Here is a 26,204-nt window from a genome sequence, read left to right on the forward strand (position 1 = left end):
AGAAAATGACTATATCGTAATATTGGAGTATACGTTCTCATGCAGTTGCTTTTAGCTGCGGGCATTACACTACAGGCTCTTCTCACTCCTTCTTGTCTCTCCTTCTCACAGACAAGCAGGCGCACAAACTTAAACACGTCACATACTGTGACGTCATACGTCACATACGTATATGCCCTCGCCCAGCAGAGAGGTAGCAGACTGGGTATTGTTAGCTGTGATGCTAACCTAGCCGTACGAGTCGTAATACGAGAAAAAGAAGGTGCGAATCTGGCAACAAATGAAGGAAGACTTAATTCCCAATAAAAACAGCAGGGTGTCCATCATCTGGCGGTGGTAATTTGTCAAGTGTGGGGCACAAGCATTGCTATAAAAAGTAGCATTACTGCAAATATGTAGCATCATTTGAAAAGTCACTCGGTAGAGAATGAAGAGAATTTAATAACGTCTGTAGTAACCTACCACATAGTGAAGGACAAATACTATTTGATTTCCTATTAGCAACTCATTTTTATTTGACACCTAAAATGTCTCTGACAATCTTGCACTTTCTGTTTTGGAAATGACATAAATATTTGTACCACTGCTTAATAACTTTAATAAATACACTTTTGGTCAATTGACTTATTTAGTGATTTCCCTTTCTGCATGAAAGTTTAAAAGTAGCATATATGAATGCAGTATGAAGAAAAATGTTTTAATGTAGACACATAGAATCATCATACTGCTGTGATTATATGTATCAAGTGTTCATTCAAGGCCAAGGCAAAATATATATATATATATATATATATATATATATATATATATTATGTATATCGCGATATGGCCTAAAAATACTGAGATATTAAAAAAAGGCCATATCGCCCAGCCCTTATTATATATATATATATATATATATATATATATATATATATATATATATATATATATATATATATATATATATATATATATATATATATATATATATATATATATATATATATATATATATATATATATATATATTTATTTAGGGACGGCGTGGCCCAGTGGAAGAGTGGCCGTCGCAAACCCGAGGGACCCTGGTTCAAATCCCACCTAGTACCAACCTCGTCACGTCCGTTGTGTCCTGAGCAAGACACTTCACCCTTGCTCCTGATGGGTGCTGGTTGGCGCCTTGCATGGCAGCTCCCTCCATCAGTGTGTGAATGTGTGTGTGAATGGGTAAATGTGGAAGTAGTGTCAAAGCGCTTTGAGTACCTTGAAGGTAGAAAAGCGCTATACAAGTACAACCCATTTATCATTTATTTATATATATATATATATATATATATATATATAAATATATATATATATAAATATATAAATATATATATATATATAAATATATATATATATATATATATATATATATATATATATATATATATATGTATATATATATATGTGTCTTGATTGGATTATCCAGAGAATAGTGCTCGATACCGTGGTAGAGCGCAATATGTAGGTGTGGGAAAAAATCACAAGACTACTTCATCTCTACAGATCTGTTTCATGGGGGGTTCCCTCAATCATCAGGAGATTTTAATGGAAGCATTCACATACAATGGTTTATATAGAGCACAGAGTGGGTGGGTACAAGCAGGCGTAGGGTGTGGTGATTGGCTCATGTGTTACCTAGGAGGTGTTTCCGTTTGTGGCGGCATGTTGAAATGATTTCACTGCGCTTGTTGAGGGATGATAAATCTGGATGATATATAATAAACAGTTTCTCTTTTAAGCATAGGTTGCATCTTTTATTACCACTGTTGTAAGGTGAGCTGGATGCAAGAATTTGCCATGTTATTGAATATTCAACATTATTGTCTTTGAGGTTCCAAATGTGTTTGCTGAGTTCTGTAGAATTCTGCAAAGTCTGGTTTCTAAAGGAGGCGTTGTGATTATTCCATCTTGTTTTGAACGCTCCTTCGGTTAATCCTACGTACGTGTCGGATGTGTTAATGTCCTTGCATGTTACCTTTGCTTGGTAAACGACTGATGTCTGTAAGCACCTTCTGTTGAGAGGGCAATCAGGTTTCTTGCGACAGTTACATTCATTATTGGTTTCAGAGTTGTTTAGTCTGGGGGTAGGCAGTCCTTTTGCAATTGCTTTGTTGTGGTTTGAAATGATTTGTTGCATGTTATTCATACAGCTGTAGCTCAATTTAATGTTGTTCTTGTTGAATATTTTTCTTAGGGTGTTGCCTTTGGGGAAGTGTTTGTCGATCAGAGTGAGGAACTTGCGGCCGATGTTGGTTGAGACGTCTTTGCTGAATGGCGGATTTTACCAGATGATGTTGTTTCGTTTTCTGCTCTTTTTTGGTTGGTTTCCTGGAGTGGGTTCATAGGTGAGGGTGAAGTTGTATCTGCTTTCATCAAGTGCTTTCTGGTACGGGGGGGTTGCTTGGTCGAATTCAGCTTTGCTGGATGACAGCATCGATAGCCTTTTATTAATTCCGGTAGGTATTCTTTTCGTGGTGGTGGGTGGGTGGTTGCTGTCATGGTGCACGTATTGGAGTGTTGTGTTGGGTTTCGTGAATGGTTGGTAGCTGTTATTTCTCAGGTTGAAAGTGACGTCGAGGAAGTTGACGGTTTGCTTGTTGGCTTCAATCGTGATCCGTAGGCCGTTTTCTTTGAAGATTTGGCATATGCGCTTCTTGGTGTTCTCGCTGCTCCTATATATATATATATATGTATATATATATATATATATATATATATATATATATATATATATATATATAATAAGGGTGTGACGGTACGTGTATTTGTATTGAACCGTTTTGGTACGGGGGTTTCGGTTCAGTCCGGAGGTGTACCGAACGAGTACACATGCTAGCAGCGACCGGGCTAGGACAACATGCCAGAGCTGGAAGACCCTCCTGCCTCGTTAAGATCTCTCGTTTTGGGAACAGTTTGGCTACGCAATACAACAATGGAGGACGGAGGTTTGCTGAGATTGTTCAGCAGCTGCTTCTGACAACACGTCAAACATGTGTTGCATCTTTCCTGCTTTCGGCTCCAAGAGTGTCCAGGGGAGACACTCCTCCAGGGCTGATGTATTCTCGGAGGCAAAACCCTTCACTCTACCCGGCAGTGGTTCTCCACAGCTACGGACTCCAGGGTAAATGAAGAGTCCGGCAATTAGTTGCAAATCGTGGCTTTATTGAGGTCTTGCACACAGCCAATCCAACAAAACACCAGCCGCACTAGCGCTAAGCTCCCTCACCTCGCTCACCCACTCACTCACTGACGTCACACACTGTCACATATTAAAGGGCCAGACACACACATACGCTACTCTCATAACACAGTGGTTCTCAACCTTTTCTCAGTCATGTACCCTTGTGTAAATTTTTTTAATTCAAGTACCCCCTAATCAAAGCGAAGCAATTTTGGTTGAAAAAAAGAGATAAAGAAGTAAAATACTGCACTATGTCATCAGTTTCTGATTTATTAAATTGTATAACAGTGCAAAATATTGCTCATTTGTAGTGGTCTTTCTTGAACTATTTGGAAAGAAAGATATAAAAATAACTAAAAACTTGTTGAAAAATAAACAAGTGATTCAATTATAAATAAAGATTTCTACACATAGAAGTAATCATCAACTTAAAGTGCCCTTTTTGGGGATTGTATTAGAGATCCATCTGGATTCATCAACTTAATTCTAAACATTTTTTCACAAAAAAAGAAATCTTTAACATCAATATTTATGGAACATGTCCACAAAAAACGGCGGGCGGTGTTGATGAAAGTGGACCCTGACTTAAACAAGTTGAAAAACTTATTGGAGTGTTACCATTCAGTGGTCAATTGTACGGATTATGTACTGTACTGTGCAATCTACTAATAAAAGTTTCAATCAATCAATCAATCAACAAAAGCACTTTATATGTAGAAAGGTTTTGTTAAGAAACCATTCTGAGCCTTATCTTATTTAGTTTTTATTTTATATATGTTGACCACATTAACCCTGGCAATAGACCCTGTGTGTATATGTATGTTATGCCATTGTTTACAAATTTGGTAAATAAATAACCCAAAAAATGTATATATACATACATACATATATATATATATATTTATATATATATATATGTTGTGTTATCGGATTTGCGGTCTCATGTTTTGGACAATTGGGTGAATAGCGAAACAGGGCTTTCTACCAATCACCACCTGGTGGTGAGTTGGCGCCAATGGCGGTGGAGGATGCCGGAACGACCTGGCAGGCCCAAACGAATTGTGAGGGTCTGCTGGGTACATCTAACAGACTCTCCCATCAAAGAGAGTTTCAATTGCCACCTCTGGAAGAACTTTGAAACTGTCAAGAGGGAGGTGCTGGACATAGAGTCTTAATGGACCATGTTCGTACCTCTATTGTCTCGGCGGCCAATCTGTGGCTGGTCGTGTCAGTGTGGAACCACAACCTATCAAGCTGGTGGCCATTTATTGCTATCACGCAAATTTACGTTAGCTAACATTAGCATTAGCATTTTTAGTTGAGCATCGAAAATAACTTAGTAGTCCAGCAGGAACAACGCCAAGGCAGCATTGGGTCGAAATTCCCTCCTCGTTTTGAGCACACGCCAGCGAGTGAAAGCCGGAGCAATGTGGATCCATGACTCTCCTTTTATTCGGTTAGGCTCCCTATTTATTAGTTTTGACTCCTAAGACAAAACTTTTCAGTTTTTTTGGTTATTTTGCAGCTCCTACCTTGATAGCAGTATAATGCTGCATTCCATTAACCTGGGAAGTGGGAAGTCAGAGGTGGGAATGGCGTCACAGCCAAGTTGGGAGCGTTCCAGTTACAATGTCGAAACCAAGTGAACCACATCCATGAAAGCTATTTTTGAGCTGGCCTTGTATGAATGCAAACAACTGATGGTAAAATATGCACTCTTTCTGCAACCTTCAATCACGGTGGATGAAGAGAAAACACAGGCGCTGTTGCTAGCGACATTCAGAGTATATACCACATCAATGAATGTATTTTACACTCGAGTGACATTACAACAAATAAACATACAACAACACATTGTTTATGGCTGCTTTACTGCAACAAAAACTCATCAGAAGTGCTAATAACAGATATTGTAGAAGTAGACATAATTGTTTACATCCAGAGCAGCCATCTTTGAAACAAACTTGTGTGAGGTGAGAATGCTTCGACTTTCAGGGTCGGAAATCCAACCATGAGGGGCGTTCCAATACAAATTCCAAAAAGGAAATCCCAGTACAAATGGAACTCCTGCACGTAGGGGTTTGCATTGACTTCCATCTTTTTAACAAATGGGGAAATGGGGAGTGACGTATGCCGTAAAGCAGGTCAGCACATTTGTAGTTTTTTGTGTGGCTGGGTTCCTGCCACCCTCCTCAAAGTTGCTAAGTGCCATTGAAAGCAATACAGACCCCATCAGGCCGTGACAAAGGTGTGATTCAACTAGTTGTAAGTCCATGTATCATCCCCAGTTATGAAAATATTTTATGAAGGTTGAAAGGTTACCTAGTGCTGCTTTATAAAGGCTAAACACATTCATACAGTCAGTTAAAATCAAATCGGTGTTATTATTAATTAGTATTAACATATATTTGTGTTAAATTGTTTTGTTCAATTTTTTAATTGTTGCTGTACTTTGTAGATAATTTTTCAAGTTCCACGAGTTCCTTCTCCAATCGTTTTAGTGACTATTAAAAATGCATTGCAACAACCATCTAGCATCTTTTTCAGGTATTATTAGAAACTATATTCGTGTTTGAAGACTCTTTACTTATGTTGCTGAATGTCTGTGACGGACAGTGAGAGCTGGAGCGAGCCTGATTTCACATTCCTCTTCTTAATGTTTGCACATTGCATATATTGTTAATTGCTGTCCGCGGGTATATCTCGGATATACTAAAATACAACCACATCGAAGACTGCCTCTGCTCCAGACAATCCATGCGTATTGCTTAAGTCGTCACAACATCCTGTTTCGGTGATCAAAGTATTTTTTCTGCGGCCAAATCTTCAGTTCATCACGAGTCAATAGTGCGCAAACAATAGGCTATACTGTATATCCATTCATATTCTAAAGACCTGCTGGTATTAATGTTTATTTTTATGTGTTATTAATGTTAAAAGTTCCCATGATCATGAACATACTGTGCCTGAAAGTGGATTGTCAGAAAATGAGGAAGTGTAATGTGTCTGGGAGTGAAGTACGGAGACAGATGTATGTGCAAGGGAGGGAAAAGCTATTGGTACCGTGCCTGTTGTAAGATTGTCAATAAAAGTTTTTAAAAAGCGTCAAACTTTGTGTGACTTCTTCTGGACGCTACAATTCATTATATTACTTTAATTTGTTTTCAAATAAAAAATACAAAACACTAATTTTTAAGCTGTGGCGGCTTTAATTTTGCTGCGGCGGTTCGCCACGAGCTACCACAATTAATTACATGTGAGGGAAACTTTGGTACCACATGGTGGCAATAAGGCTTGCTCATATCTTTATTAGACATATTGTCAGCCATTTTCTAAAAGTCTGTCTCGAATGCTTTGAGGTTGAACCGCTTAAACTCTAAGCTGGACATTTCCTACTTCTCATCACTCTCAAATGCAGGATATGTCCTAAACGGCTCCAACATAAGCAAGCTTTTCCAACCACATACTGCAGAAAAATCTGTTTTTGGTGTGGTCATGACTTTTGATGGCACTCTCCACAACCCCCTTCAAACACCTTGTAAGCCAAAGTATTGTATACCAATGTGGGGCGTTTCTGAAAATCCAAAGTAGCCTACAATTGAGATGTCTAACATTTAATACCACAGTCCACCAGTAAGCATGATGGCTGTGTGCTGTGCATGCAAAGAAGGCAGCTTTAACCAGCATCATAAGCTGTCAGGCAAGTGGAGAGAACTGTTTTGGTTATACATACCAGACAAAATGTTAAACAGCTGTTTAGTTAACTTGCACTGGTGCGTGCCAATTGAAAACTTTACCTTATGTTTTCCAGCACCAGCTGTCATGAAGACACAACCGTTTACAGTTGCTGCACCTTTTAGATCAGAACAACAGTCACACAACAACTGTTTAAGTGACTCAACCAAAATCATGTTTATGTTGGAGGTCATGTTGTTGGTGTGGCTGACACTGTGTCAATCATCAGGATAACACAAGCTAGAATGGTAAATTGAAAACAAAGTTGTTTCTTTGTGTGATCTTCTTTGTCATCAGCACATTTGGACTATACTGTATGGTGAAGCTGCAGATGCAGACACACCTCCTACTGATGGACAGCAGGTGTCCTTAAGTCCGCTTGGACACTTTATGCATCAGACACACCAAATGTTCACCGGCTGTCTGGCAGCTAGCTCAGCACCAGGCATTGTAACAAGGACTGGTGCATTATAAGAAGCAACAATTCATGAGGAAATGATACAGTTACTGTTTCAAAACAATAACAGAGTAGACCTCAAAGCCCCCTCAGCTAAAATAAGTTGTAAACCACACTAAAAACATAACTGTATATGGTACAACAACTAGACAAGTGTGCTATTCCCTTATGGAATAACATAATAATTGGGGAGTCTACAAGAAATACATTACAGCGTATCATCACACTCAAAAACTCCAAAGCAAATATGCCTCTTAAAGGCCTACTGAAACCCACTACTACCCACCACGCAGTCTGATAGTTTATATATCAATGATGAAATATTAACATTGCAACACATGCCAATACGGCCTTTTTAGTTTACTAAATTACAATTTTGAATTTCCAGGGAGTTTCGTCTTTGAAACGCCGTGTAATGATGACGTGTACGCAAGACGTCACGGGTTTTTAGGAAGTATGAGCGCTGCGCACACACACAGCTAAATGTCGTCTGCTTTAACGGCATGATTATAGTTTTTTGGACATCTGTGTTGCTGAATCTTTTGCAATTTGTTCAATTAATATTGGAGAAGTAAGTCACAGTAGAAAGATGGAGTTGGGAAGCTTTAGCCTTTAGCCACACAAACACACGGTGATTCCTTGTTTAAATTTCCTGGAGGTGAAACTTTCATATGGATCAGAGCGCGGTCAAGCGGACATGGATCCCGACCACATGTCAACCAGCAGGTTTCGGTGAGAACATTTTGGTTAAAAAGTCATTTCTTACTGGAGAAAAGCAGAGCTTGTGCCGTCCATAGCTCCCGAGACACTGCGCGTCAAGACACCCGTGGAGACACCCTTCCGACTATCAGGTAATATTAAATTCACAAAAACACTAGCAACACAATAGAAAGATAAGGAATTTCCCAGAATTATCCTGGTAAATGTGTCTAAAAACATCGGAATCCGTCCCAATGCAATCGCGTTTTTTTTTTTTTACTTTTTTTTCTTTTTTTCCTAGTCCGTCGCTATGAATATCCTCAAACACGAATATTTCATCCTCACTCAAATTAATGGGGAAATTGTCGTTTTCTTGGTCCGAATAGCCCTTTTGGTTGGAGGCTCCCATTAAAAACAATATGAATATGTGAGGAGCCATCAAACATGTGACGTCATCGTCTGCGACTTCCGGTAGAGGCAGGGCTTTTCTCTTAACACCGACAGTTGCAAACTTTATCGTGGATGTTCTCTACTAAATCCTTTCAGCAAAAATATGGCAATATCGCGAAATGATCAAGTATGACACATAGAATGGACCTGCTATCCCCGTTTGAATAAGAAAATCTCATTTCAGTAGGCCTTTAAGGCTAGAGAGTTGTATATAGAAGTTGATTGGTCTTGTAAGGGGATGACATCAGAACAATCAGATGAAATGCTTTGTAAGCGCTATCTTCTGGTAATACAATGACATCAACGACATAATCACTGCTTTTCTGTCAATGACCTCATCTTTTATCTTCTTGCGGGAAAAAAGCCAATCTTTCAGAGAGGATGTGAAGACAAGGAGCAGTTCAAATATCTACATTTGCTTGCCCTTCTGTCAACACAACATTGACGGCGTGAAAAATGATAGCATGAATTGTGATTAATTAACAACATTAATATTTAGCAGATGTTTAATTAGTTGTACCATTAAAATTATTGTGCTGTCAAGCAATTAAGAAATGAGAGATCAGACAATTAAAAGTTATAATAATTAAGAGCTCAACTGTTCAATGATTTTACAATTAGATTATTTAATTACAAATTATGATGAATTAATCTTTCAATTGTTTAATCTCTTGACAGCACTAGATGTTTTTATGATATAGGAGTAGTGTAAGTTTAATTGGCTCTATAATGCAACTTGTGCCAAAAATAAAAAATAAACAGCGTTTCATGGAGCCACAAACTTTGTGGACCAACATAACTCATAAGCATTAAAGGGGAACTTTTTCTGGGGTTTTTTTTTGCCTATCCATCCATCCATCCATTTTCTACCGCTTATTCCCTTTCGGGTCGCGGGGGGTGCTGATGCCTATCTAAGCTACAATCAGGCGGAAGGTGGGGTACACCCTGGACAAGTATCGTTCACAATAATTATGAGAGACAAGACAAAATATTTTTTGGGGTTCTTTCTAAAATAAACGATCCCAAAAAAATTCAGTTCCCACACAGTCACACAAAATAGCTGGTTCCCGGTATATTCTTGCAAAAAGCCAACTTTTTGACTGTAAATTTCCACATCAACGCTATATTATATTGTTTTTGCTCTAAGCTATGTTTATTTGGGCTGTTTCACTCACTATTTAGTACTACAAATCTTCTTTTTGTAACTTACAGAAGAAGAGAGCAGCCTCATATGGACTTTTATGATACATTTTGTTGACTAACATATCAACTAATTCAAACCAGATAACTGAGTGTGAAGGCACCCTTATGATACTGATCTGTTATACAGTAATTATACGGGTGAATACAATTTGGTGGTGGGTGTGAAACGCTAAAATAATTTTCCCATCGCCATAGTTGACTATGAGATGTGAGACCTGATACTGCAGACCTTGAACATACTATTGTGTGGACACAGAACAATTGCCAAAACAACACAGAAGAACCCGTCGCTCTGTCTGCAGGACTGTCTGAAAGGTTAAAAACACAATTGAGTAATTTAAATGTGCAAAACAAAACAAAACAAATTTCAGTGCTGACTGCTAACAAACATAAACTAGTTCACTGATTACTATGAAACTTTACTGAGAGGGCAATACAAAGATAATCAATGTTTTAACCGTCACTGAGAGAGAAGTATTAACAGGCTGTGCAGGCGTACCCAAGGATGTGGCCAAGTACTACAATTGTGTCTCTTGCCATGATAGTTTGTATTGTAGCATGTGCAGACTCCCTGGATACTCATTAATTCCTCATCATCTTGCAGTAAAAGGAGCGACCAGCTAGTCTCTTGAGCGTTGCCAGATGGGTGGGAGTGTCTTTACACATCCTTAACTCCCTTTTGAATGTGCATTCCATCGGTATGCTACATGGCATTTAGCCAGGTTCCAGTATATTACCTCAGTAAAAGGAATGTTTTCATCCCTGTATTTAAGGACAGATATTCGTCAAATTTTTAAGCAGGCACCAACATATTTTACTTCTGGTAGAACACTTACTGTATATGATTAATACAGTTTAAAATAGCAAATGGGTGGAAATACTCAGCGCTTTTCCATCAATACTGACAAGATGCAGGAATATACAGTAGATAGTAGATAATGCATATCCAGCAGGCATCAACACACACACTTACACACACTAGATCCATAGCACAAGGCAAAAATCACTCAAAACATTTCTATTACTACTAATCAGTGTTGGGCTGTAACTCGTTAAGTTAAAGTTAAAGTTAAAGTTAAAGTTAAAGTACCAATGATTGTCACACACACACTAGGTGTAGTGAAATTTGTACTCTGTATTTGACCCATCCCCTTGTTAACCCCCTATGAAGTGAGGGGAGCAGTGGGCAGCAGCGGTGCCGCGCCCGGGAATCATTTTTGGTGATTTAACCCCCAATTCCAAACCTTGATGCTGAGTGCCAAGCAGGGAGGCAATGAGTCCCATTTTTTTTATAGTCTTTGGTTTGACTCGGAAGGGTTTGAACTCCCAACCTACCGATCTCAGGGCGGACACTCTAACCACGAGGCCCTGAGTAGGTTACATGTAGCGAAGCTACGTTGCTTAACTACATTTCTCAGTAGCTTGGCAGAGGATCAAAAAATTGTACATTGCATAGACTGCATATTCCTCTTAGCAACATTCTGCTTTGTATAATGTTGTTCTTTTTAAACCAGATATAAATTTTACATTTTATGGAAAAATGTTCAAATAATTAAATTAAGTGCTTTCCTTGGCTTGGCATTCATATTAGCTATGTTTTGCTATAATACTTTTTGTTTCATCTGACCACAGAACGTTCCTCAAGAAGGTCTTATCTTTGTCTATGTGTCGTCAGATGAAACAAAAATGTAGCTATTTGGCCACAATACCCAGCAGTATGTTTGGAGGAGAAAAGGTGACTTTATTCCCAGGAACACCATACCTATGTCAAGCATGGTGATGGTAGTATTATGCTCTGGGCCTGTTGTGCTGCCAATGAAACTGGTGCTTTACAAAGAGTAAATAGGACAATGAAAAAGGAGGATTACCTCCAAATTCTACAGGAGGTCGTCCTTCTCGCCGGGCATATCCTCCTCCACGTCAGATGTGGCCTCTTCGAGGTCGCCCGCCAAGACTTTTGTGGCAGCGGCGTTCTATTCGCTGCCGCCACCCGACTTGTCCCCGGTGGATTCGGGGATACACGACCTGGCGACCCTCCACTATGTCCTCCCTCCGCCCTCCCTTCACTTTTGGACTTTTTGCCTTTTCGTCATCACCTTGTAAGTAAAGTGGTACCCAAACGTAAGAGTGTTGTCTTGGCGATTTGTTATTCTTTAAGTTGCAAAGAAAAATTTGAGTTATTGGGCATAGCAAATGTCACAGTGAACCCTGTAAGTTCTGTCTTGTTGTGGGAGTTCTGGCTATTTTGTGGGACATCTGAGATCTGTCCCTTGGGGGGGGGGGGGGATGTTGCTTGGATGTTATGATCCGCCATCCGGATCATATGTTATTTTGGTTTTCGAGTCCTTTTGTTTTCTGATTGATTTTGGACGCCTCTGATCCCTAGTTTTGCTCTTCCTTGTTTGTTCCGTTACCATGGTTTCATATTTGTTCCACCTGCCACTTGTTTTTGACGCGAACCTGATTTTTGATTGCTGCCAGTATTTAAGCCTGCCTTCTCGCTCTGTTCAGTCTTGATCCTTTGTTTGCGGTAAGCAACTTTCACGTGGGGGTACCTTCCAATGTCTAGTTCTTGTGCTAAGTTTTACCTTAGCTTCCCGTGCGCTCGGCACGCTACCTTTTGGACTCTTGACTACCTGCTAGTTTAGCTTTAGCTTCCCGTGCGTTAGGCACGCGCTTTTATTTTGTTCATTTTGTCTGTTTTTTACCAGTGTTATCTTTTTGCATATTAAACCAAGCTCTTACCTGCTATTCCTGTCCTGCTGGTCTTCATGCATCTTGGGGTGGACAACTCGCGCATCACTATGCACTCCCTTCGTGACAGTTACTAGTAGTTGACTGGGGGGGTGTTTATTATAATGTGGGGAGAGTTCGCTGCATTATGCTCACCTGCTAAGCACCTTTTTGCACCGTCTCTGCCGTGCTCTGAATACTCACTGCTGATTGGCTGTTACCGCTCTGAATACGCACTGCTGATTGGCTGTTACATGCACTCTGAATACGCACTGCTGATTGACTGTTACCGCTGTGCGTGTAACCAATCAGATGGTTGAGTGGGTGGGACATGCTGGGTGCTGGAGAAACATACTGACAGAGGAAGTACTAAGCGAAGCAGCTTGTTAAGACTTTAGCTTAGCACCAAATGATAATACAAATACATTTAATAAAGTCAAATACAAATAAGGCACTGCGATGAGGTTGCGACTTGTCCAGGGTGTACACCGCCTTCCGCCCGATTGTAGCTGAGATAGGCACCAGCGCCCCCCGCGACCCCAAAGGTAATAAGCAGTAGAAAATGGATGGATGGATGGACAAATAAGGCAACAAGAGAAGTATCCTACACTTCTCTTTTCCCAAAGCCCAAAAAAAGTCTGCGGGCTATAGAGCATTTTCCGTTCGGGCTCCAGTACTCTGGAATACCCTCCCGGTAACAGTTCGCGATGCCACCTCAGTAGAAGCATTTAAGTCTCACCTTAAAACTCATTTGTATACTCTAGCCTTTAAATAGACTCCCTTTTTAGACCAGTTGATCTGCCGTTTCTTTTCTTTTTCTTTTATGTCCCACTCTCCCGTGTGGAGGGGGTCCGGTCCGATCCGGTGGCCATGTACTGCTTGCCTGTGTATCGGCTGGGGACATCTCTGCGCTGCTGGTCCGCCTACGCTTGGGATGGTTTCCTGCTGGCTCCGCTGTGAACGGGACTCTCGCTGCTGTGTCTTGGATCCTCTTTGGACTGGACTCTCGCGACTGTGTTGTATCCATTGTGGATTGAACTTTCACAGTATCATGTTAGATCCGCTCGACATCCATTGCTTTCCTCCTCTCTAAGGTTCTCATAGTCATCATTGTCACCGACGTCCCACTGGGTCATTATTGTCACCAATGTCCCACTGGGTGAGAGTTTTCCTTGCCCTTATGTGGGCCTACCGAGGATGTCGTGGTGGTTTGTGCAGCCCTTTGAGACACTAGTGATTTAGGGCTATATAAGTAAACATTGATTGATTGATTGATAAAGTAAATCTGAACAGCTGATACGGGCATCTACATCAACCATATGATTTGCTTGAGAAGCTGGACAGTAAAAACATTTTATTTTTTTTAAGTCTTGAGTTTAGGCGGCCGCCTTAACAACAAAGTGCTGCGGGATGTGCAAACCACTATGTTGCTATGCTAAAACAAAAAGTTTAAATTAATTAAGTGTATGCTAACTGCCCTTGTCTAAAATGCCAACTGAAATGAAATGTAATAAGGTTCTAGCCCAACATAATTGAAATCATGACAACAATAAGGTAATTGTTGAGTTACAAAATCAAGCTCAACCATAGTTATTGTATAGTTTTGACGAAAGGAGGACTACATCTCATATTAATCTCTTATTGAGACACAGAATGAATAAAACACAATGTATACCTAAACTTTTTATGTCCACAAGAATCATGGTTTTTTTGACACATTCTCCTTTCTCTCAAGCCAACTTGTGTATAAGAAATAAACAGATGACTCTCCAATCAGAGTTAAACACTTGTGTCATTAACCCACAGGGTAGCACATAGGGCTGGCCACAATCTAACCTAAAAGGTCTTATCACAGTTTAGTCTGCTCTAACAAACCAAATCCACTGCTTTCCAGGAAATGAACAACTTATGCTCAGTAGGCTTTATTGCACTCAGCAGTATAACATGTGACAAAGTCAAGTGTCACAAGTTGATTGAATAGAAGCTTCATCAACAACTTTACCTTGTCTCTACATGCCACAATGTATAAATTGCACACAAAGGAAAAAATGGAGAAACCCACACTGATGCACGAATGTGAAGTATGTGCAAAGTGAGTAGGAGTGCAACAAACAGGGAAACACATACAAACCCCGTTTCCATATGAGTTGGGAAATTGTGTTAGATGTAAATATAAACGGAATACAATGATTTGCAAATCATTTTCAACTCATTCAATTGAATGCACCACAAAGACAAGGGTGTCCAGGGTGTACCCCGCCTTCCGCCCGATTGTAGCTGAGATAGGCGCCAGCGCCCCCCGCGACCCCAAAAGGGAATAAGCGGTAGAAAATGGATGGATGGACAAAGACAAGATATTTGATGTTCAAACTCATAAACTTAATTTTTTTTTGCAAATAATTATTAATTTAGAATTTCATGGCTGCAACATGTGCCAAAGTAGTTGGGAAAGGACATGTTCACCACTGTGTTACATCACATTTTCTTTTAACCACACTCAACAGACGTTTGGGAACTGAGGAAACTAATTGTTGTTTAATGTAGAGCTTCAATCGGTCAACAGTCCGGGGTCTCCGCTGTCGTATTTTACACTTCATAATGTGCCACACATTTTCGATGGGAGACAGGTCTGGACTGCAGGCGGGCCAGTAAAGTACCCGCACTCATTTTTTTACGAACCCACGCTGTTGTAACACTTGTCTTGCTGAAATAAGCAGGGGCGTCCATGATAACGTTGCTTGGATGACAACATATGTTGCTCCAAAACCTGTATAGACCTTTCAGCATTGATGGTGCCTTCACAGATGTGTAAGTTACCCATGCCTTGGGCACTAATACACCCCCATACCATCACAAATGCTGGCTTTGGAACTTTGCGCCTATAACAATCCGAATGGTTATTTTCCTTCTTGTTCTGGAGGACACCACGTCCTCTGTTTCCAAATATAATTTGAAATGTGGACTCATCAGACCACAGAACACCTTTCCACTTTGCATCAGTCCATCTTAGGTGAGCTCGGGCCCAGCCAAGCCGGCGGCGTTTCAGGATATTGTTGATAAATGGGTTTGGCTTTTGATAGTAGAGTTTTAACTTGCACTCACAGATGTAGCGATCAACTGTAGTTACTGAAAGTGGTTATATGAAGTGTTCCTGAGCCCATGTGGTGATATGCTTTACACACTGATGTCGGTTTTAGATGCAGTACCGCCTGGGGGATCAAAAGTCCGCAATATCATCGCTTACGTGCAGTGATTTCTCTAGATTCTCTGAACTTTTTGATGATTTTCCAGACCGTAGATGGTAAAATCCCTGAAATCCTTGCAAAAGCTCGTTGAGAAATGTTGTTCTAAAACTGTTCGACAATTTGCTTACAAAGTGGTGACTCTCACCCCATCCTTGTTTGTGAATTACTTAGCATTTCATGGAAGCTGCTTTTATACCCAATCATGACACCCAACTTTTCCCAATTAGCCTGCCCACCTGTGGGATGCTCCATGTAAGTGTTTGATGAGCATTCCTCAACTTTATCAGTAATTATAGCCACATTTCCCAAATTCTTTGTCACCTGTTGCTGGCATCAAATTCTATAGTTAATGATTATTTGCAACGACAAAATTTTTTTTATCAGTTTGAACATCAAATATGTTGTCTTTTTAGCACATTCAACTGAATATGGGTTGAAAATTATTTGCAAGTCATTGTATTCTGTTTATATTTACATCTAACACAATTTCCCAACTCATATGGAAACAGGGGTTTTACATGTGAAATAAATACATCAACATTGCTGCGATCTATTAAAAACATCAGGTGATGCGCTTGGACAGTTGCAAAATATTTGTTTGTACAGTATTGCACTATTAGTGAATTTAAGGAAACATATGACTGTTATTTTATAATGTTTAAAGTGTTAAGTGTTAAAACTGATACACAGACATAGATTACCCCACATGCAGCCCTCCAATGTGAGTCATGTTTTCCCGTACTTAGAAGCTTCCTCCCTCACGGGCGTCACTTTAAACAACACTCTATGTTCCACAACGTTTGTCAGATGACTCAATTGTTATGTCATCCCAATGCTATCTCAGCTTGAGTCAACTGCTTGGCATCGAGGGGTGGCCGACAGCACTCTGTTGCTGCCAGGCGAGCGACATCATCTTTTGTACACTAAATCCCCTTCCCCACAAAAAACTATCTGCCTCAGCACATACTGTCTTTTTTCCCCTTCTCTCACTGTGACTGGGGTGGGGCATGCAAGCTCTTAAGAATTAGTAATATTGGTAATTCACTATATCTATGTATCCTTAAAGGCCAACTGCACATTTTTTTTTTTTGCCTATCACTCACAATCATTATGAAAGACTTGAACACATCGTTTTTTAATTAGGATTTTAAAGATGATAAAAAAAACGCTTGGAAGATGCGGCTAATGGGAGTCACCATTGTAACCTTCAAAGCCGCCTTAAACAACTTTAAAACCCTCCATCAACATTTTGTACACACACTGCAAGTGTAGTAACATACACTTTCATAACATTTATCATCCATCCATCCATTCATTTTCTACCGCTTGTCCCTTTTGGGGTCACAGGAGTTCATCCCTGATTTAATTTTTACGCCTTCTAAAACCACAGAATGCTAAGACATTATGGCCGTAGTCACCATCAACTTGCATCTCAAAAACGTGTGTCGTCTATCTGCATCATCATATCTATGGCTGACAAGATGTTTTGTGCTTCCGTACAGTGTGAAAATTATTGTCTCTTCTGACTTATTCATCTACTTGCTCATTTCCTCTTGGTTACTCTCTGCTGTAACGCTGTTCCTATTAGCCTTCTGTTGAAATGTATGACAAATGTATTCTTTTGTGATTTCGCTACTTCACATTCAAGCTATCTTAGCATAGCTTGTCCACTCCTCCTCCCTGTGTGTCCACGCTAACCCAGCTAAGGCATAACGTTGAAAGACGTTAGCTAACAGTTCTCTCTTGGTTAGTTTAAACCGAACATAGAAGTAATGTTTAGACAAAATCAGCAATGATGCCGCTTTTTAGAACCTTCTGTATTACTTTAATCGACATATGTAAATAGTTGATGTTTGGACATTTTTCCATCAATTCATGAATAGCCCATGTTCTAAACGTGATGCATTGCAGAATCCATCATTTTTCCCACATCAACTGATACTTAATTCACACCTTTTCTAAACTACCACTGCATACCCCAACCACAATAATACATCGTTAAATAAATACTTCTACTCCTAAGCATTATCTTTATAAACAATTATAAACAATATTGACGTTGTCCAATATTTTGTGAACAATCTCTGTAAATTAAAGCAAATACGCAAAATCTTTAAATGAATACTGATGTAAACATGAAGAAATACATGTTAAAGGCCTACTGAAATCCACTCATACCGACCACACAGTCTGATAGTTTATATATCAATGATGAAATATTAACATTGCAACACATGCCAATACGGCCTTTTTAGTTTACTAAATTGCAATTTTAAATTTCCTGCGAAGTGTCATGTTGAAAACGTCACGGTATGATGACTCGTATGATAACGCGTGCGTTTGACGTCTCAGGTTGTAGCGGACATTATTTTTCAGCCCGATCCAAGCTATAAGTAGTCTGCTTTAATTGCATAATTAAACAGTATTCTGGACATCTGTGTTGGTGAATCTTTTGCAATTTGTTCAATTAATAATGGAGAAGTCAAAGTAGAAAGATGGAGGTGCGAAGCTTTTAGCCTTTAGCCACACAAACACAGTCGGTGTTTCCTTGTTTAAAATTCCCGAAGATGAAGCTTTACAGTGGATCAGAGCCATCAAGCGAACATGGATCCCGACCAAATGTCAACCGGCAGTTTTCGGTGAGAAAATTGTGGTAATAAGTCAGCTCTTACCGGAGACATCAGCTCTGTCATCCGGAAGGAACTCAAAGTAAAGCCGCTGCTCCTCCACATCGAGAGGAGCCAGATGAGGTGGTTCGGGCATCTGGTCAGGATGCCACCCGAACGCCTCCCGAGGGAGGTGTTTAGGGCACGTCCAGCCGGTAGGAGGCGACGGGGAAGACCCAGGACACGTTGGGAAGACTATGTCTCCCGGCTGGCCTGGGAACGCCTCGGAATCCCCCGGGAAGAGCTAGACGAAGTGGCTGGGGAGAGGGAAGTCTGGGCTTCCCTGCTTAGGCTGCTGCCCCCGCGACCCGACCTCGGATAAGCGGAAGAAGATGGATGGATGGATGGAACATCTGAATCGCTGTCACTGCCCTCGCCTCTTTTTTTTTTAACTTTTTTTTGTATTTTTTTTTTCTAGTCCTTTACTCTAAATTTCCTCATCCACAAATCTTTCATCCTCGCTCAAATTAATGGGGAAATTGTCTCTTTCTCGGTCCGAATAGCTCTAATTGCTGCTGGCTATGATTGTAAACAATGTGAGGATGCGAGGAGCCCTACAACCCGTGACGTCACGCGCACATCATCTGCTACTTCCGGTAAAGGCAAGGCTTTTTTATTAGCGACCAAAAGTTGCAAACTTTATCGTCGATGTTCTCTACTAAATCCTTTCAGCAAAAATATGGCGATATTGCGAAATGATCAAGTATGACACATAGAATGGACCTGCTATCTCGGTTTAAATAAGAAAATCTTATTTCAGTAGGCCTTTAAGCCCACTATATTTTTGGCAAAACAATAAGCCTTATTCTAAGATTTGACACATAAACAGTTCCACTGATCCAGGAAGCAGGTCACATATTTCCATGCAAAACTAGGAGGTCTTACGTGCAGCAGCAGCAGTCAAGTGACTTCCTTTGCCTACGGGCCAAATTCCACATAGTCCATGACCATTAACATTATCCCACCCAGACTGGTTCAGATCCCTCCCACCTTCAACCCGTCCCACCCTGACTTTTAACAGCAGTTCTTGGGGGAACCCTCGACTTCACATGCAGCTGTTAGGACTTCTCCGCTGGCAGGAGAGCTCGGAAGAGGTTGTACGGCTCTTCCTCACGCTGTCAACATCTGCTCTTCGCTCACTTACACAGCTGTGCTTATGCCAGAGGAGCACGAGGGCGGATTAACAGATCCCCAAAAACACACTGGGATCCAATACTCAAGCCAGTGTTTGCTTCCCAAGTCATGGAAGAAACACATCTTCAGGTGGAATAGTGTCAGGTGTTTGTTTTACTGTGATGACATTATAATCTTTAGATTCATTAAATGTGATACTTATATATATATATTTTTGCAGCTGTATAAAAAAACTATAAGATATACTAGTCTGAGACCTTTTAAGTCAAATACCCAACACTGTACGACCGTACAGTCTGTAATGTGATGAAAAAAAATTCTCTAAAATCGTGCTGAACTGAACTGCTGTCAGGCATGGTGTCACCCTAGACTTCAATTCAGCTACAGTATGAGTGAGTTTTTCTCTTTAGTGTTGCTATTTTATAACACTTACTCCATAAGATCCAACACGCGACCAGAGCTCAGCATACCTCATGAAATCATCCGTTCAGGATCAAAGGATTAACGCAGTCTATTATGCTTTTCATTTTGATTTTTGTGGTTAAGGGTCAGTTACATGTTTATAGCACCAATTTGCAGCAAAAGTCATCACATGGCACAGTAAGAGAACCACGCTCATTACACATCAAAGAAAACCAACTGAACTCCACATGAACAAGCGTTTTAGCGAAGGGGGCAAGGATACAACTTTGAACAGAACCGAGACAATCTGTAGGTCGCCTGAAAACCATTGCAAGTTACATGGAGTCCAGGGTGTAATTATAATAATATTAAATATTAGTGCACAATCATATCAATAATAATAATAATAATAATAGCCTCTCACCCAGAGTCAGCTGGCATAGGCTCCAGCTCACCTATGATCAAGGCCTGGGAGGTTTGGCCTAAAAATTAAATCTCCAATTTTTTCCCCAAAATTTTGATTTACGATTTTTTCCCCGAACTTGTCCCTATTTGTTAAAAAAGCCACCGAATACAAATGACAGAGATAATTCAAAACAATTTTTTTATTTCATTAGATCAAAAACTACCAGTTTGAAATGACACTGCACGCACTATGTCTTACTCTTAGCACATTCGAATTTGAATTTGAATTTAAGGACTACTCTTCAAAGAATTAAATTAAAAGCTTCCTCTGGGAAGCGATACGTCTGTCTTTAATAAAATACATAAAAACCCCGTTTCCATATGAGTTGGGAAATTGTGTTAAATGTAAATATAAACGGAATATAATGATTTGCAAATCCTTTTCAACCCATATTGAATTGAATGCACTACAAAGACAAGATATTTGATGTTTAAACTCATAAACTTTTTTTTTGTTGCAAATAATAATTAACTTAAAAAATCATGGCTGCAACACGTGCCAAAGTAGTTGGGAAAGGACATATTCACCACTGTGTTACATCACCTTTTCTTTTAACAACACTCAATAAACGTTTGGGAACTGAGGGAACTAATTGTTGAAGCTTTGAAAGTGGAATTCATTCCCATTCTTGTTTTATGTAGAGCTTCAGTCGTTCAACAGTCCGGGGTCTCCGTTGTTGTATTTTACGCTTCATAATGCACCACACATTTTCGATGGGAGACAGGTCTAGACTGCAGGCGGGCCAGGAAAGTACCCGCACTCTCTTACTACGAAGCCACGCTGTTGTAACACGTGGCTTGGCATTGTTTTGCAGATATAAGCAGGGACGTCCATGATAACGTTGCTTGGATGACAACATATGTTGCTCCAAAACCTGTATGGACCATTCAGCATTAATGGTACCTTCACAGATGTGTAAGTTACCCATGTCTTGGGCACTAATACACCCCCATACCAACACAGATGCTGGCTTTTGAAGTTTGAGCCTGTAACAATCCGGATGGTTATTTTCCTCTTTGTTCCGGAGGACACCACATCCACAATTTCCAAATATAATTTGAAATGTGGACTCGTCAGACCAGAGAACACTTTACCACTTTGCATCAGTCCATCTTAGATGAGCTCGGGCCCAGTGAAGCCGGCGGCGTTCCTTGGTGTTGTTGATAAATGGCTTTTGCTTTGCATAGTAGAGTTTTAACTTGCACTTACAGATGTAGCAACCCACTGTAGTTACTGAAAGTGGTTTTATGAAGTGTTCCTGAGCCAATGTGGTGATATCCTTTACACACTGATGTCGGTTTTTGATGCAGTACCGCCTGGGGGATCAAAAGTCCGCAATATCATCGCTTACGTGCAGTGATTTCTCCAGATTCTCTGAACCTTTTGATGATTTTACGGACCGTAGGTGGTAAAATCCCAAAATTTCTTGCAACAGCTCGTTGAAAAATGTTGTTCTAAAACTGTTTGACAATTTGCTTACAAATCGGTGATCCTCACCCCATCCTTGTTTGTGAATTACTTAGCATTTCATTGAAGCTGCTTTTATACCCAATCATAGCACCCACGTGTTCCCAATTAGCCTGCACAATTGTGGGATGTTCCAAATAAGTGTTTGAAGAGCATTCCTCAACTTTATCAGTATTTATTGCCACTTTTCCCAGCTTCTTTGTCACATGTTGCTGGCATCAAATTCTAAAGTTAATGATTATTTGCAAAAAAAAAAAGGTTTATCAGTTTTAACTTCAAATATGTTTTCTGTGTAGCATATTCAATTGAATATGGGTTGAAAATGATTTGCAAATCATTGTATTCCGTTTATATTTGCATCTAACACAATTTCTCAACTCCTATGGAAACGGGGTTTGTACACACAGCACGTAATGCGTGGCTCATCACACTCAGCATATGCTGTCTGGCTAGCTGTGTACAAACAAAACATGAAATGTGGGCTAATACTTTACAGATACTGTAACATGATTGTTCATGTTTTTCAGTCAGTACAGATTGGTGCCTTGTCGCATTGTGTTGTGCATTAGAAACTCAAATGCGTTCTGCGTTGTCATAGAAACTAGCTTATCTCTCGCTTAGATTTTACGGCTAATACCGAAGTACGCTGATGTGTTACTATGCTAGAAAGAGAGTTCCTTGGTGTTCTCTCTTACAATAAAGCAAAAGCTTGGTTATTATACAGGTTACATAAGCTAAATTAAGTATTGGTGATGGTCTTTGAATGCATATCTAAAGTTATTTAGAGGTAGAATTGATTGCTTCCAATAGCTGCATTGCAATCTACCGAGGAGTCGATTTCTACATGTTAGAAGGCAAAAATTAAAATAAAAACCTTTTGTTTTCTTGTCTCTCATAAGGATTGCAAACAATAGGCAAAACAACCAAATCCATGCACTATTTGGGCCAAATAACCGCTATTAGATGTTATGTAGACCACAAGCAAGTGTTTTGAATGTAGGCAAAAATCCTTATATGGCCCATTTGAACACTGAATGTAAAGTTATTAAAATGTTTAATGATGGGCACTGTTTAACACTGGAACGGATTATTTATTTTTTCCATAATTTCCATGTGTAGCTGTATTCAACGTGAAATGGTCAATCAATGTAATATTCCTATTCAACTATTGAAATGCGCAAATGTGATATTCTGCTTTGAATGGTTGCTCGACGCTAACTGCGGGTTGGCAGGGTCAATGGACTATGGCAGGAATTTGGACCATCGCTATCTGATCCCTTTTTACTTGGTATGCAGTTAATGAGCTTTTTGAACCCTCATTAGACACAACTCCAACACACACACACACACCACACATTCACCATGAGCTTTTCACCCCCACTCTGATACAAGTACCAGCCCACTATTGTCTGACAGTGTGGAAACATGCAGCTGCCTGCAATCTTTTCTTCTGGAGGCAAATCCAGTATCACTTCCATACACACACACACACACACACACACACACACACACACACACACACACACACACACACACACACACACACACACACCCTGCAAAGGGCAAAGCGTGTCATTTATTTGCGTGTGTTTTAGTGAATGGTGAGGGCAACACCATAAGGGTCAGGGAGGTCGAATCATAGTGTTGGAATGCACCTTGTCTGCCAACCTTTGCATTTGATCCATCCCCTTGTTCACTACCCTGGGAGGTGAGGGGAGCATTGAGCAGCAGTAGTGGCCACACTCGGGAATCAATCTGGGGATTTAACCCCCGATTCCAACCCTTGATGCTGAGTGCCAAGCAGGGAGGTAATGGGTCCTATTTTTATAGTCTTTGGTGTGACTCGGCCGGGGTTTGAACTCACGACCCAACGATCTCAGGGCGGACACTCTAACCACAAGGCCACTAAGCAGAATCAAAGATTAACAGAGCATAATATTAAATGTGTCAGCAAACTTAATCCAAGCCGTTTACCGCTCTGAGAGCAATATGAATAACACAACATTTGGGAAAATTAAAATGTGACAATAGCATAGCAATCCTCACATCTACCTTTTATGCCATATAACTGGGATAGGCTCCAGCACCCCCGCGACCTCATAAGGGACAAGCGGTAGAAAATGGTTGATAGATGGACCGGAGTTTGATTCTGGGAAGCATCGTTAGTATGTAATTTCATCAATTGTCTCCCAAGAAGATTCACTCCATTACGGTGGTGGTAAGCTACAGCTGACCCTGGGGCAGACAGAGGTATGTGTGCCAACCCCGAAGAACAGTCTGGACACACTGTATAGTCTTTGAGGAAAAGGCATCAAAACTCCAACTCTTTTTATGAACCCCCGACTTTCTTACAAATAGTCAAGCGAGACAAATCCCTTCCTGTGTGCTTCAGCATAATTCTCATGTGATTGACTTTGCTCAGAACTGCACTTTTTTTTTTCTTCTCCGTGCTTCAAATGAGACAACTTTAGTGCAACTTTCCCTTCTGCAAACAGAGCACTGGTCGAATGACAATAAGTTCACTTCCCCTTTCTTCCAAACAGTGCAGAAGTGCTGAGGGTGCACTGGAATTAAATAAGCTTCCCCATGAATCAAACAGTCATTCGCTAAGTTGCTGCAGGCCTCGGCAAAGTAGCGGCGAAGAAAACAAACCCCGTGCCCGCTTGGTGGAGCTCCGCCCGGCCTCTCTTTACCCGTCGTGCCGCGCCGTGTTTTGGGCAGCGGAGAAGGGGAGGGCGCGTAACCTCACTGACCTGAATAAACTGGATCGTCAGGGCCGATTTGCCGACTCCGCCGCCGCCCACGACAACCAGCCGGTACTTCTCCTGGACCGAGCCGTCCTTCCAGCCTGCCATCGAGGACACTTCGCCGCCTTCGCCGCACCAAGCCCAGCTTTTCTCCTCTTAGCCCTCCCGCGCGAAGGAGAGAGGGCCCGGGAAAGGTGGCGGAAATTGGACTCGTCGGTTGGGAAGGAGGTGCGGAGAGGAGTCCAGGGGGTTGTTACCGATCCATACGCGTCACCGTGTCGGAGCTTCGACAACGACAGCGACGCTGCGGCGCTCAACAAGATGTGTGCGGCCAGGAGTCATCCGCCGGAGAAGTACTATAGTGTCTGCCGCTGGGGGGCGGAAGCGAGACTAGTTCTTTCACACACACGCACCCATGCAACTAATGTTCTTGTCCACAAACAGCACAATTAAATCAAACAGTTACACGATATGGCAGTGTTTTGTTAAAATAGAAGCCATATGTTTAATCTTAAGAAATGTTGTACAATGCAAGGAAGTTGTCCCAGTATTTAAGATCAGACTCAAAATAATGACATGAAAACAAATTATGAATACCCTTCCCATGCTGCACAATAGGGCAGGGGTGTCAAACTCATGTGGAATGGGCACATGTTCCAGACAATACTGCAACTGTATATGCACCTGATTTCAAATGTGGCTTATCAGCTACCAAAACTAAAAAGATGATCCTGTTTAGATGCTAAGATAAATGTTATGTTGTGATGTTGTATTTAATTTTTGGTAACACTTTAGTCTGGGGAACATATTCACCATTAATTAGATGCCTATTAACATGCAAATTAGTAACATATAGGCTCTTAATTAGTAATTAAGTACTTATTAATGCCTTATTCTGCATGGCCTTGATATACAACCAGTAAACCAGAGTAACTAACCCTAACCCTTATTGCTTATTAGTAACCCTAATCCTTATATGTTCCCTTAGTGCAGTGGTTCTCAACCTTTTTTCAGTGATGTACCCCCTGTGAACATTTTTTTTAATTCAAGTACCCCCTAATCAGAGAGAAGCATTTTTGGTTGAAAAAAAAAGAGATAAAGAAGTAAAATACAGCACTATGTCATCAGTTTTTGAATTATTAAATTGTATGACAGTGTGTATAACAGTGCAAAATATTGCTCATTGGTGGTCTTTCTTGAACTATTTGAAAAGATATAAAAATAACTAAAAACTTGTTGAAAAATAAACAAGTGATTCAATTATAAATAAAGATTTCTACACATAGAAGCAATCATCAACTTAAAGTGCCCTCTTTGGGGATTGTAATAGAGATCCATCTGGATTCATCAACTTCATTCTAAACATTTCTTCACAAAAAAAGAAATCTTTAACATCAATATTTATGGAACATGTCCACAAAAAAATCTAGCTGTCAACACTGAATATTGCATTGTTGCATTTCTTTTCACAGTTTATGAACTTACATTCATATTTTGTTGAAGTAGTATTCAATAAATATAAAGGATTTCTGAATTGTTGCTATTTTTAGAATATTTAAAAATAAATCTCACATACCTCTTGGCATACCTTC

General features: G+C 40.3%; 1 protein-coding gene across 1 annotated transcript in view; it reads right to left on the minus strand.

The window, feature by feature from the left end:
• Nucleotides 1-24,973, minus strand: part of rras2 (RAS related 2) — an 86,368-nt gene extending 61,395 nt beyond the window's left edge. Inside the window, exon 1 of the mRNA XM_061883497.1 lies at nucleotides 24,619-24,973. Within this exon, the coding sequence (XP_061739481.1) occupies nucleotides 24,619-24,720 (102 nt within the window). The 5' untranslated portion in view covers nucleotides 24,721-24,973. The remainder of the gene's footprint in view (nucleotides 1-24,618) is intronic.
• Nucleotides 24,974-26,204: the final 1,231 nt, after the last annotated feature.

The sequence above is a fragment of the Nerophis ophidion genome, linkage group LG02 (assembly GCF_033978795.1).
Source record: "Nerophis ophidion isolate RoL-2023_Sa linkage group LG02, RoL_Noph_v1.0, whole genome shotgun sequence".
Taxonomy (NCBI): Eukaryota; Metazoa; Chordata; class Actinopteri; order Syngnathiformes; family Syngnathidae; genus Nerophis; species Nerophis ophidion.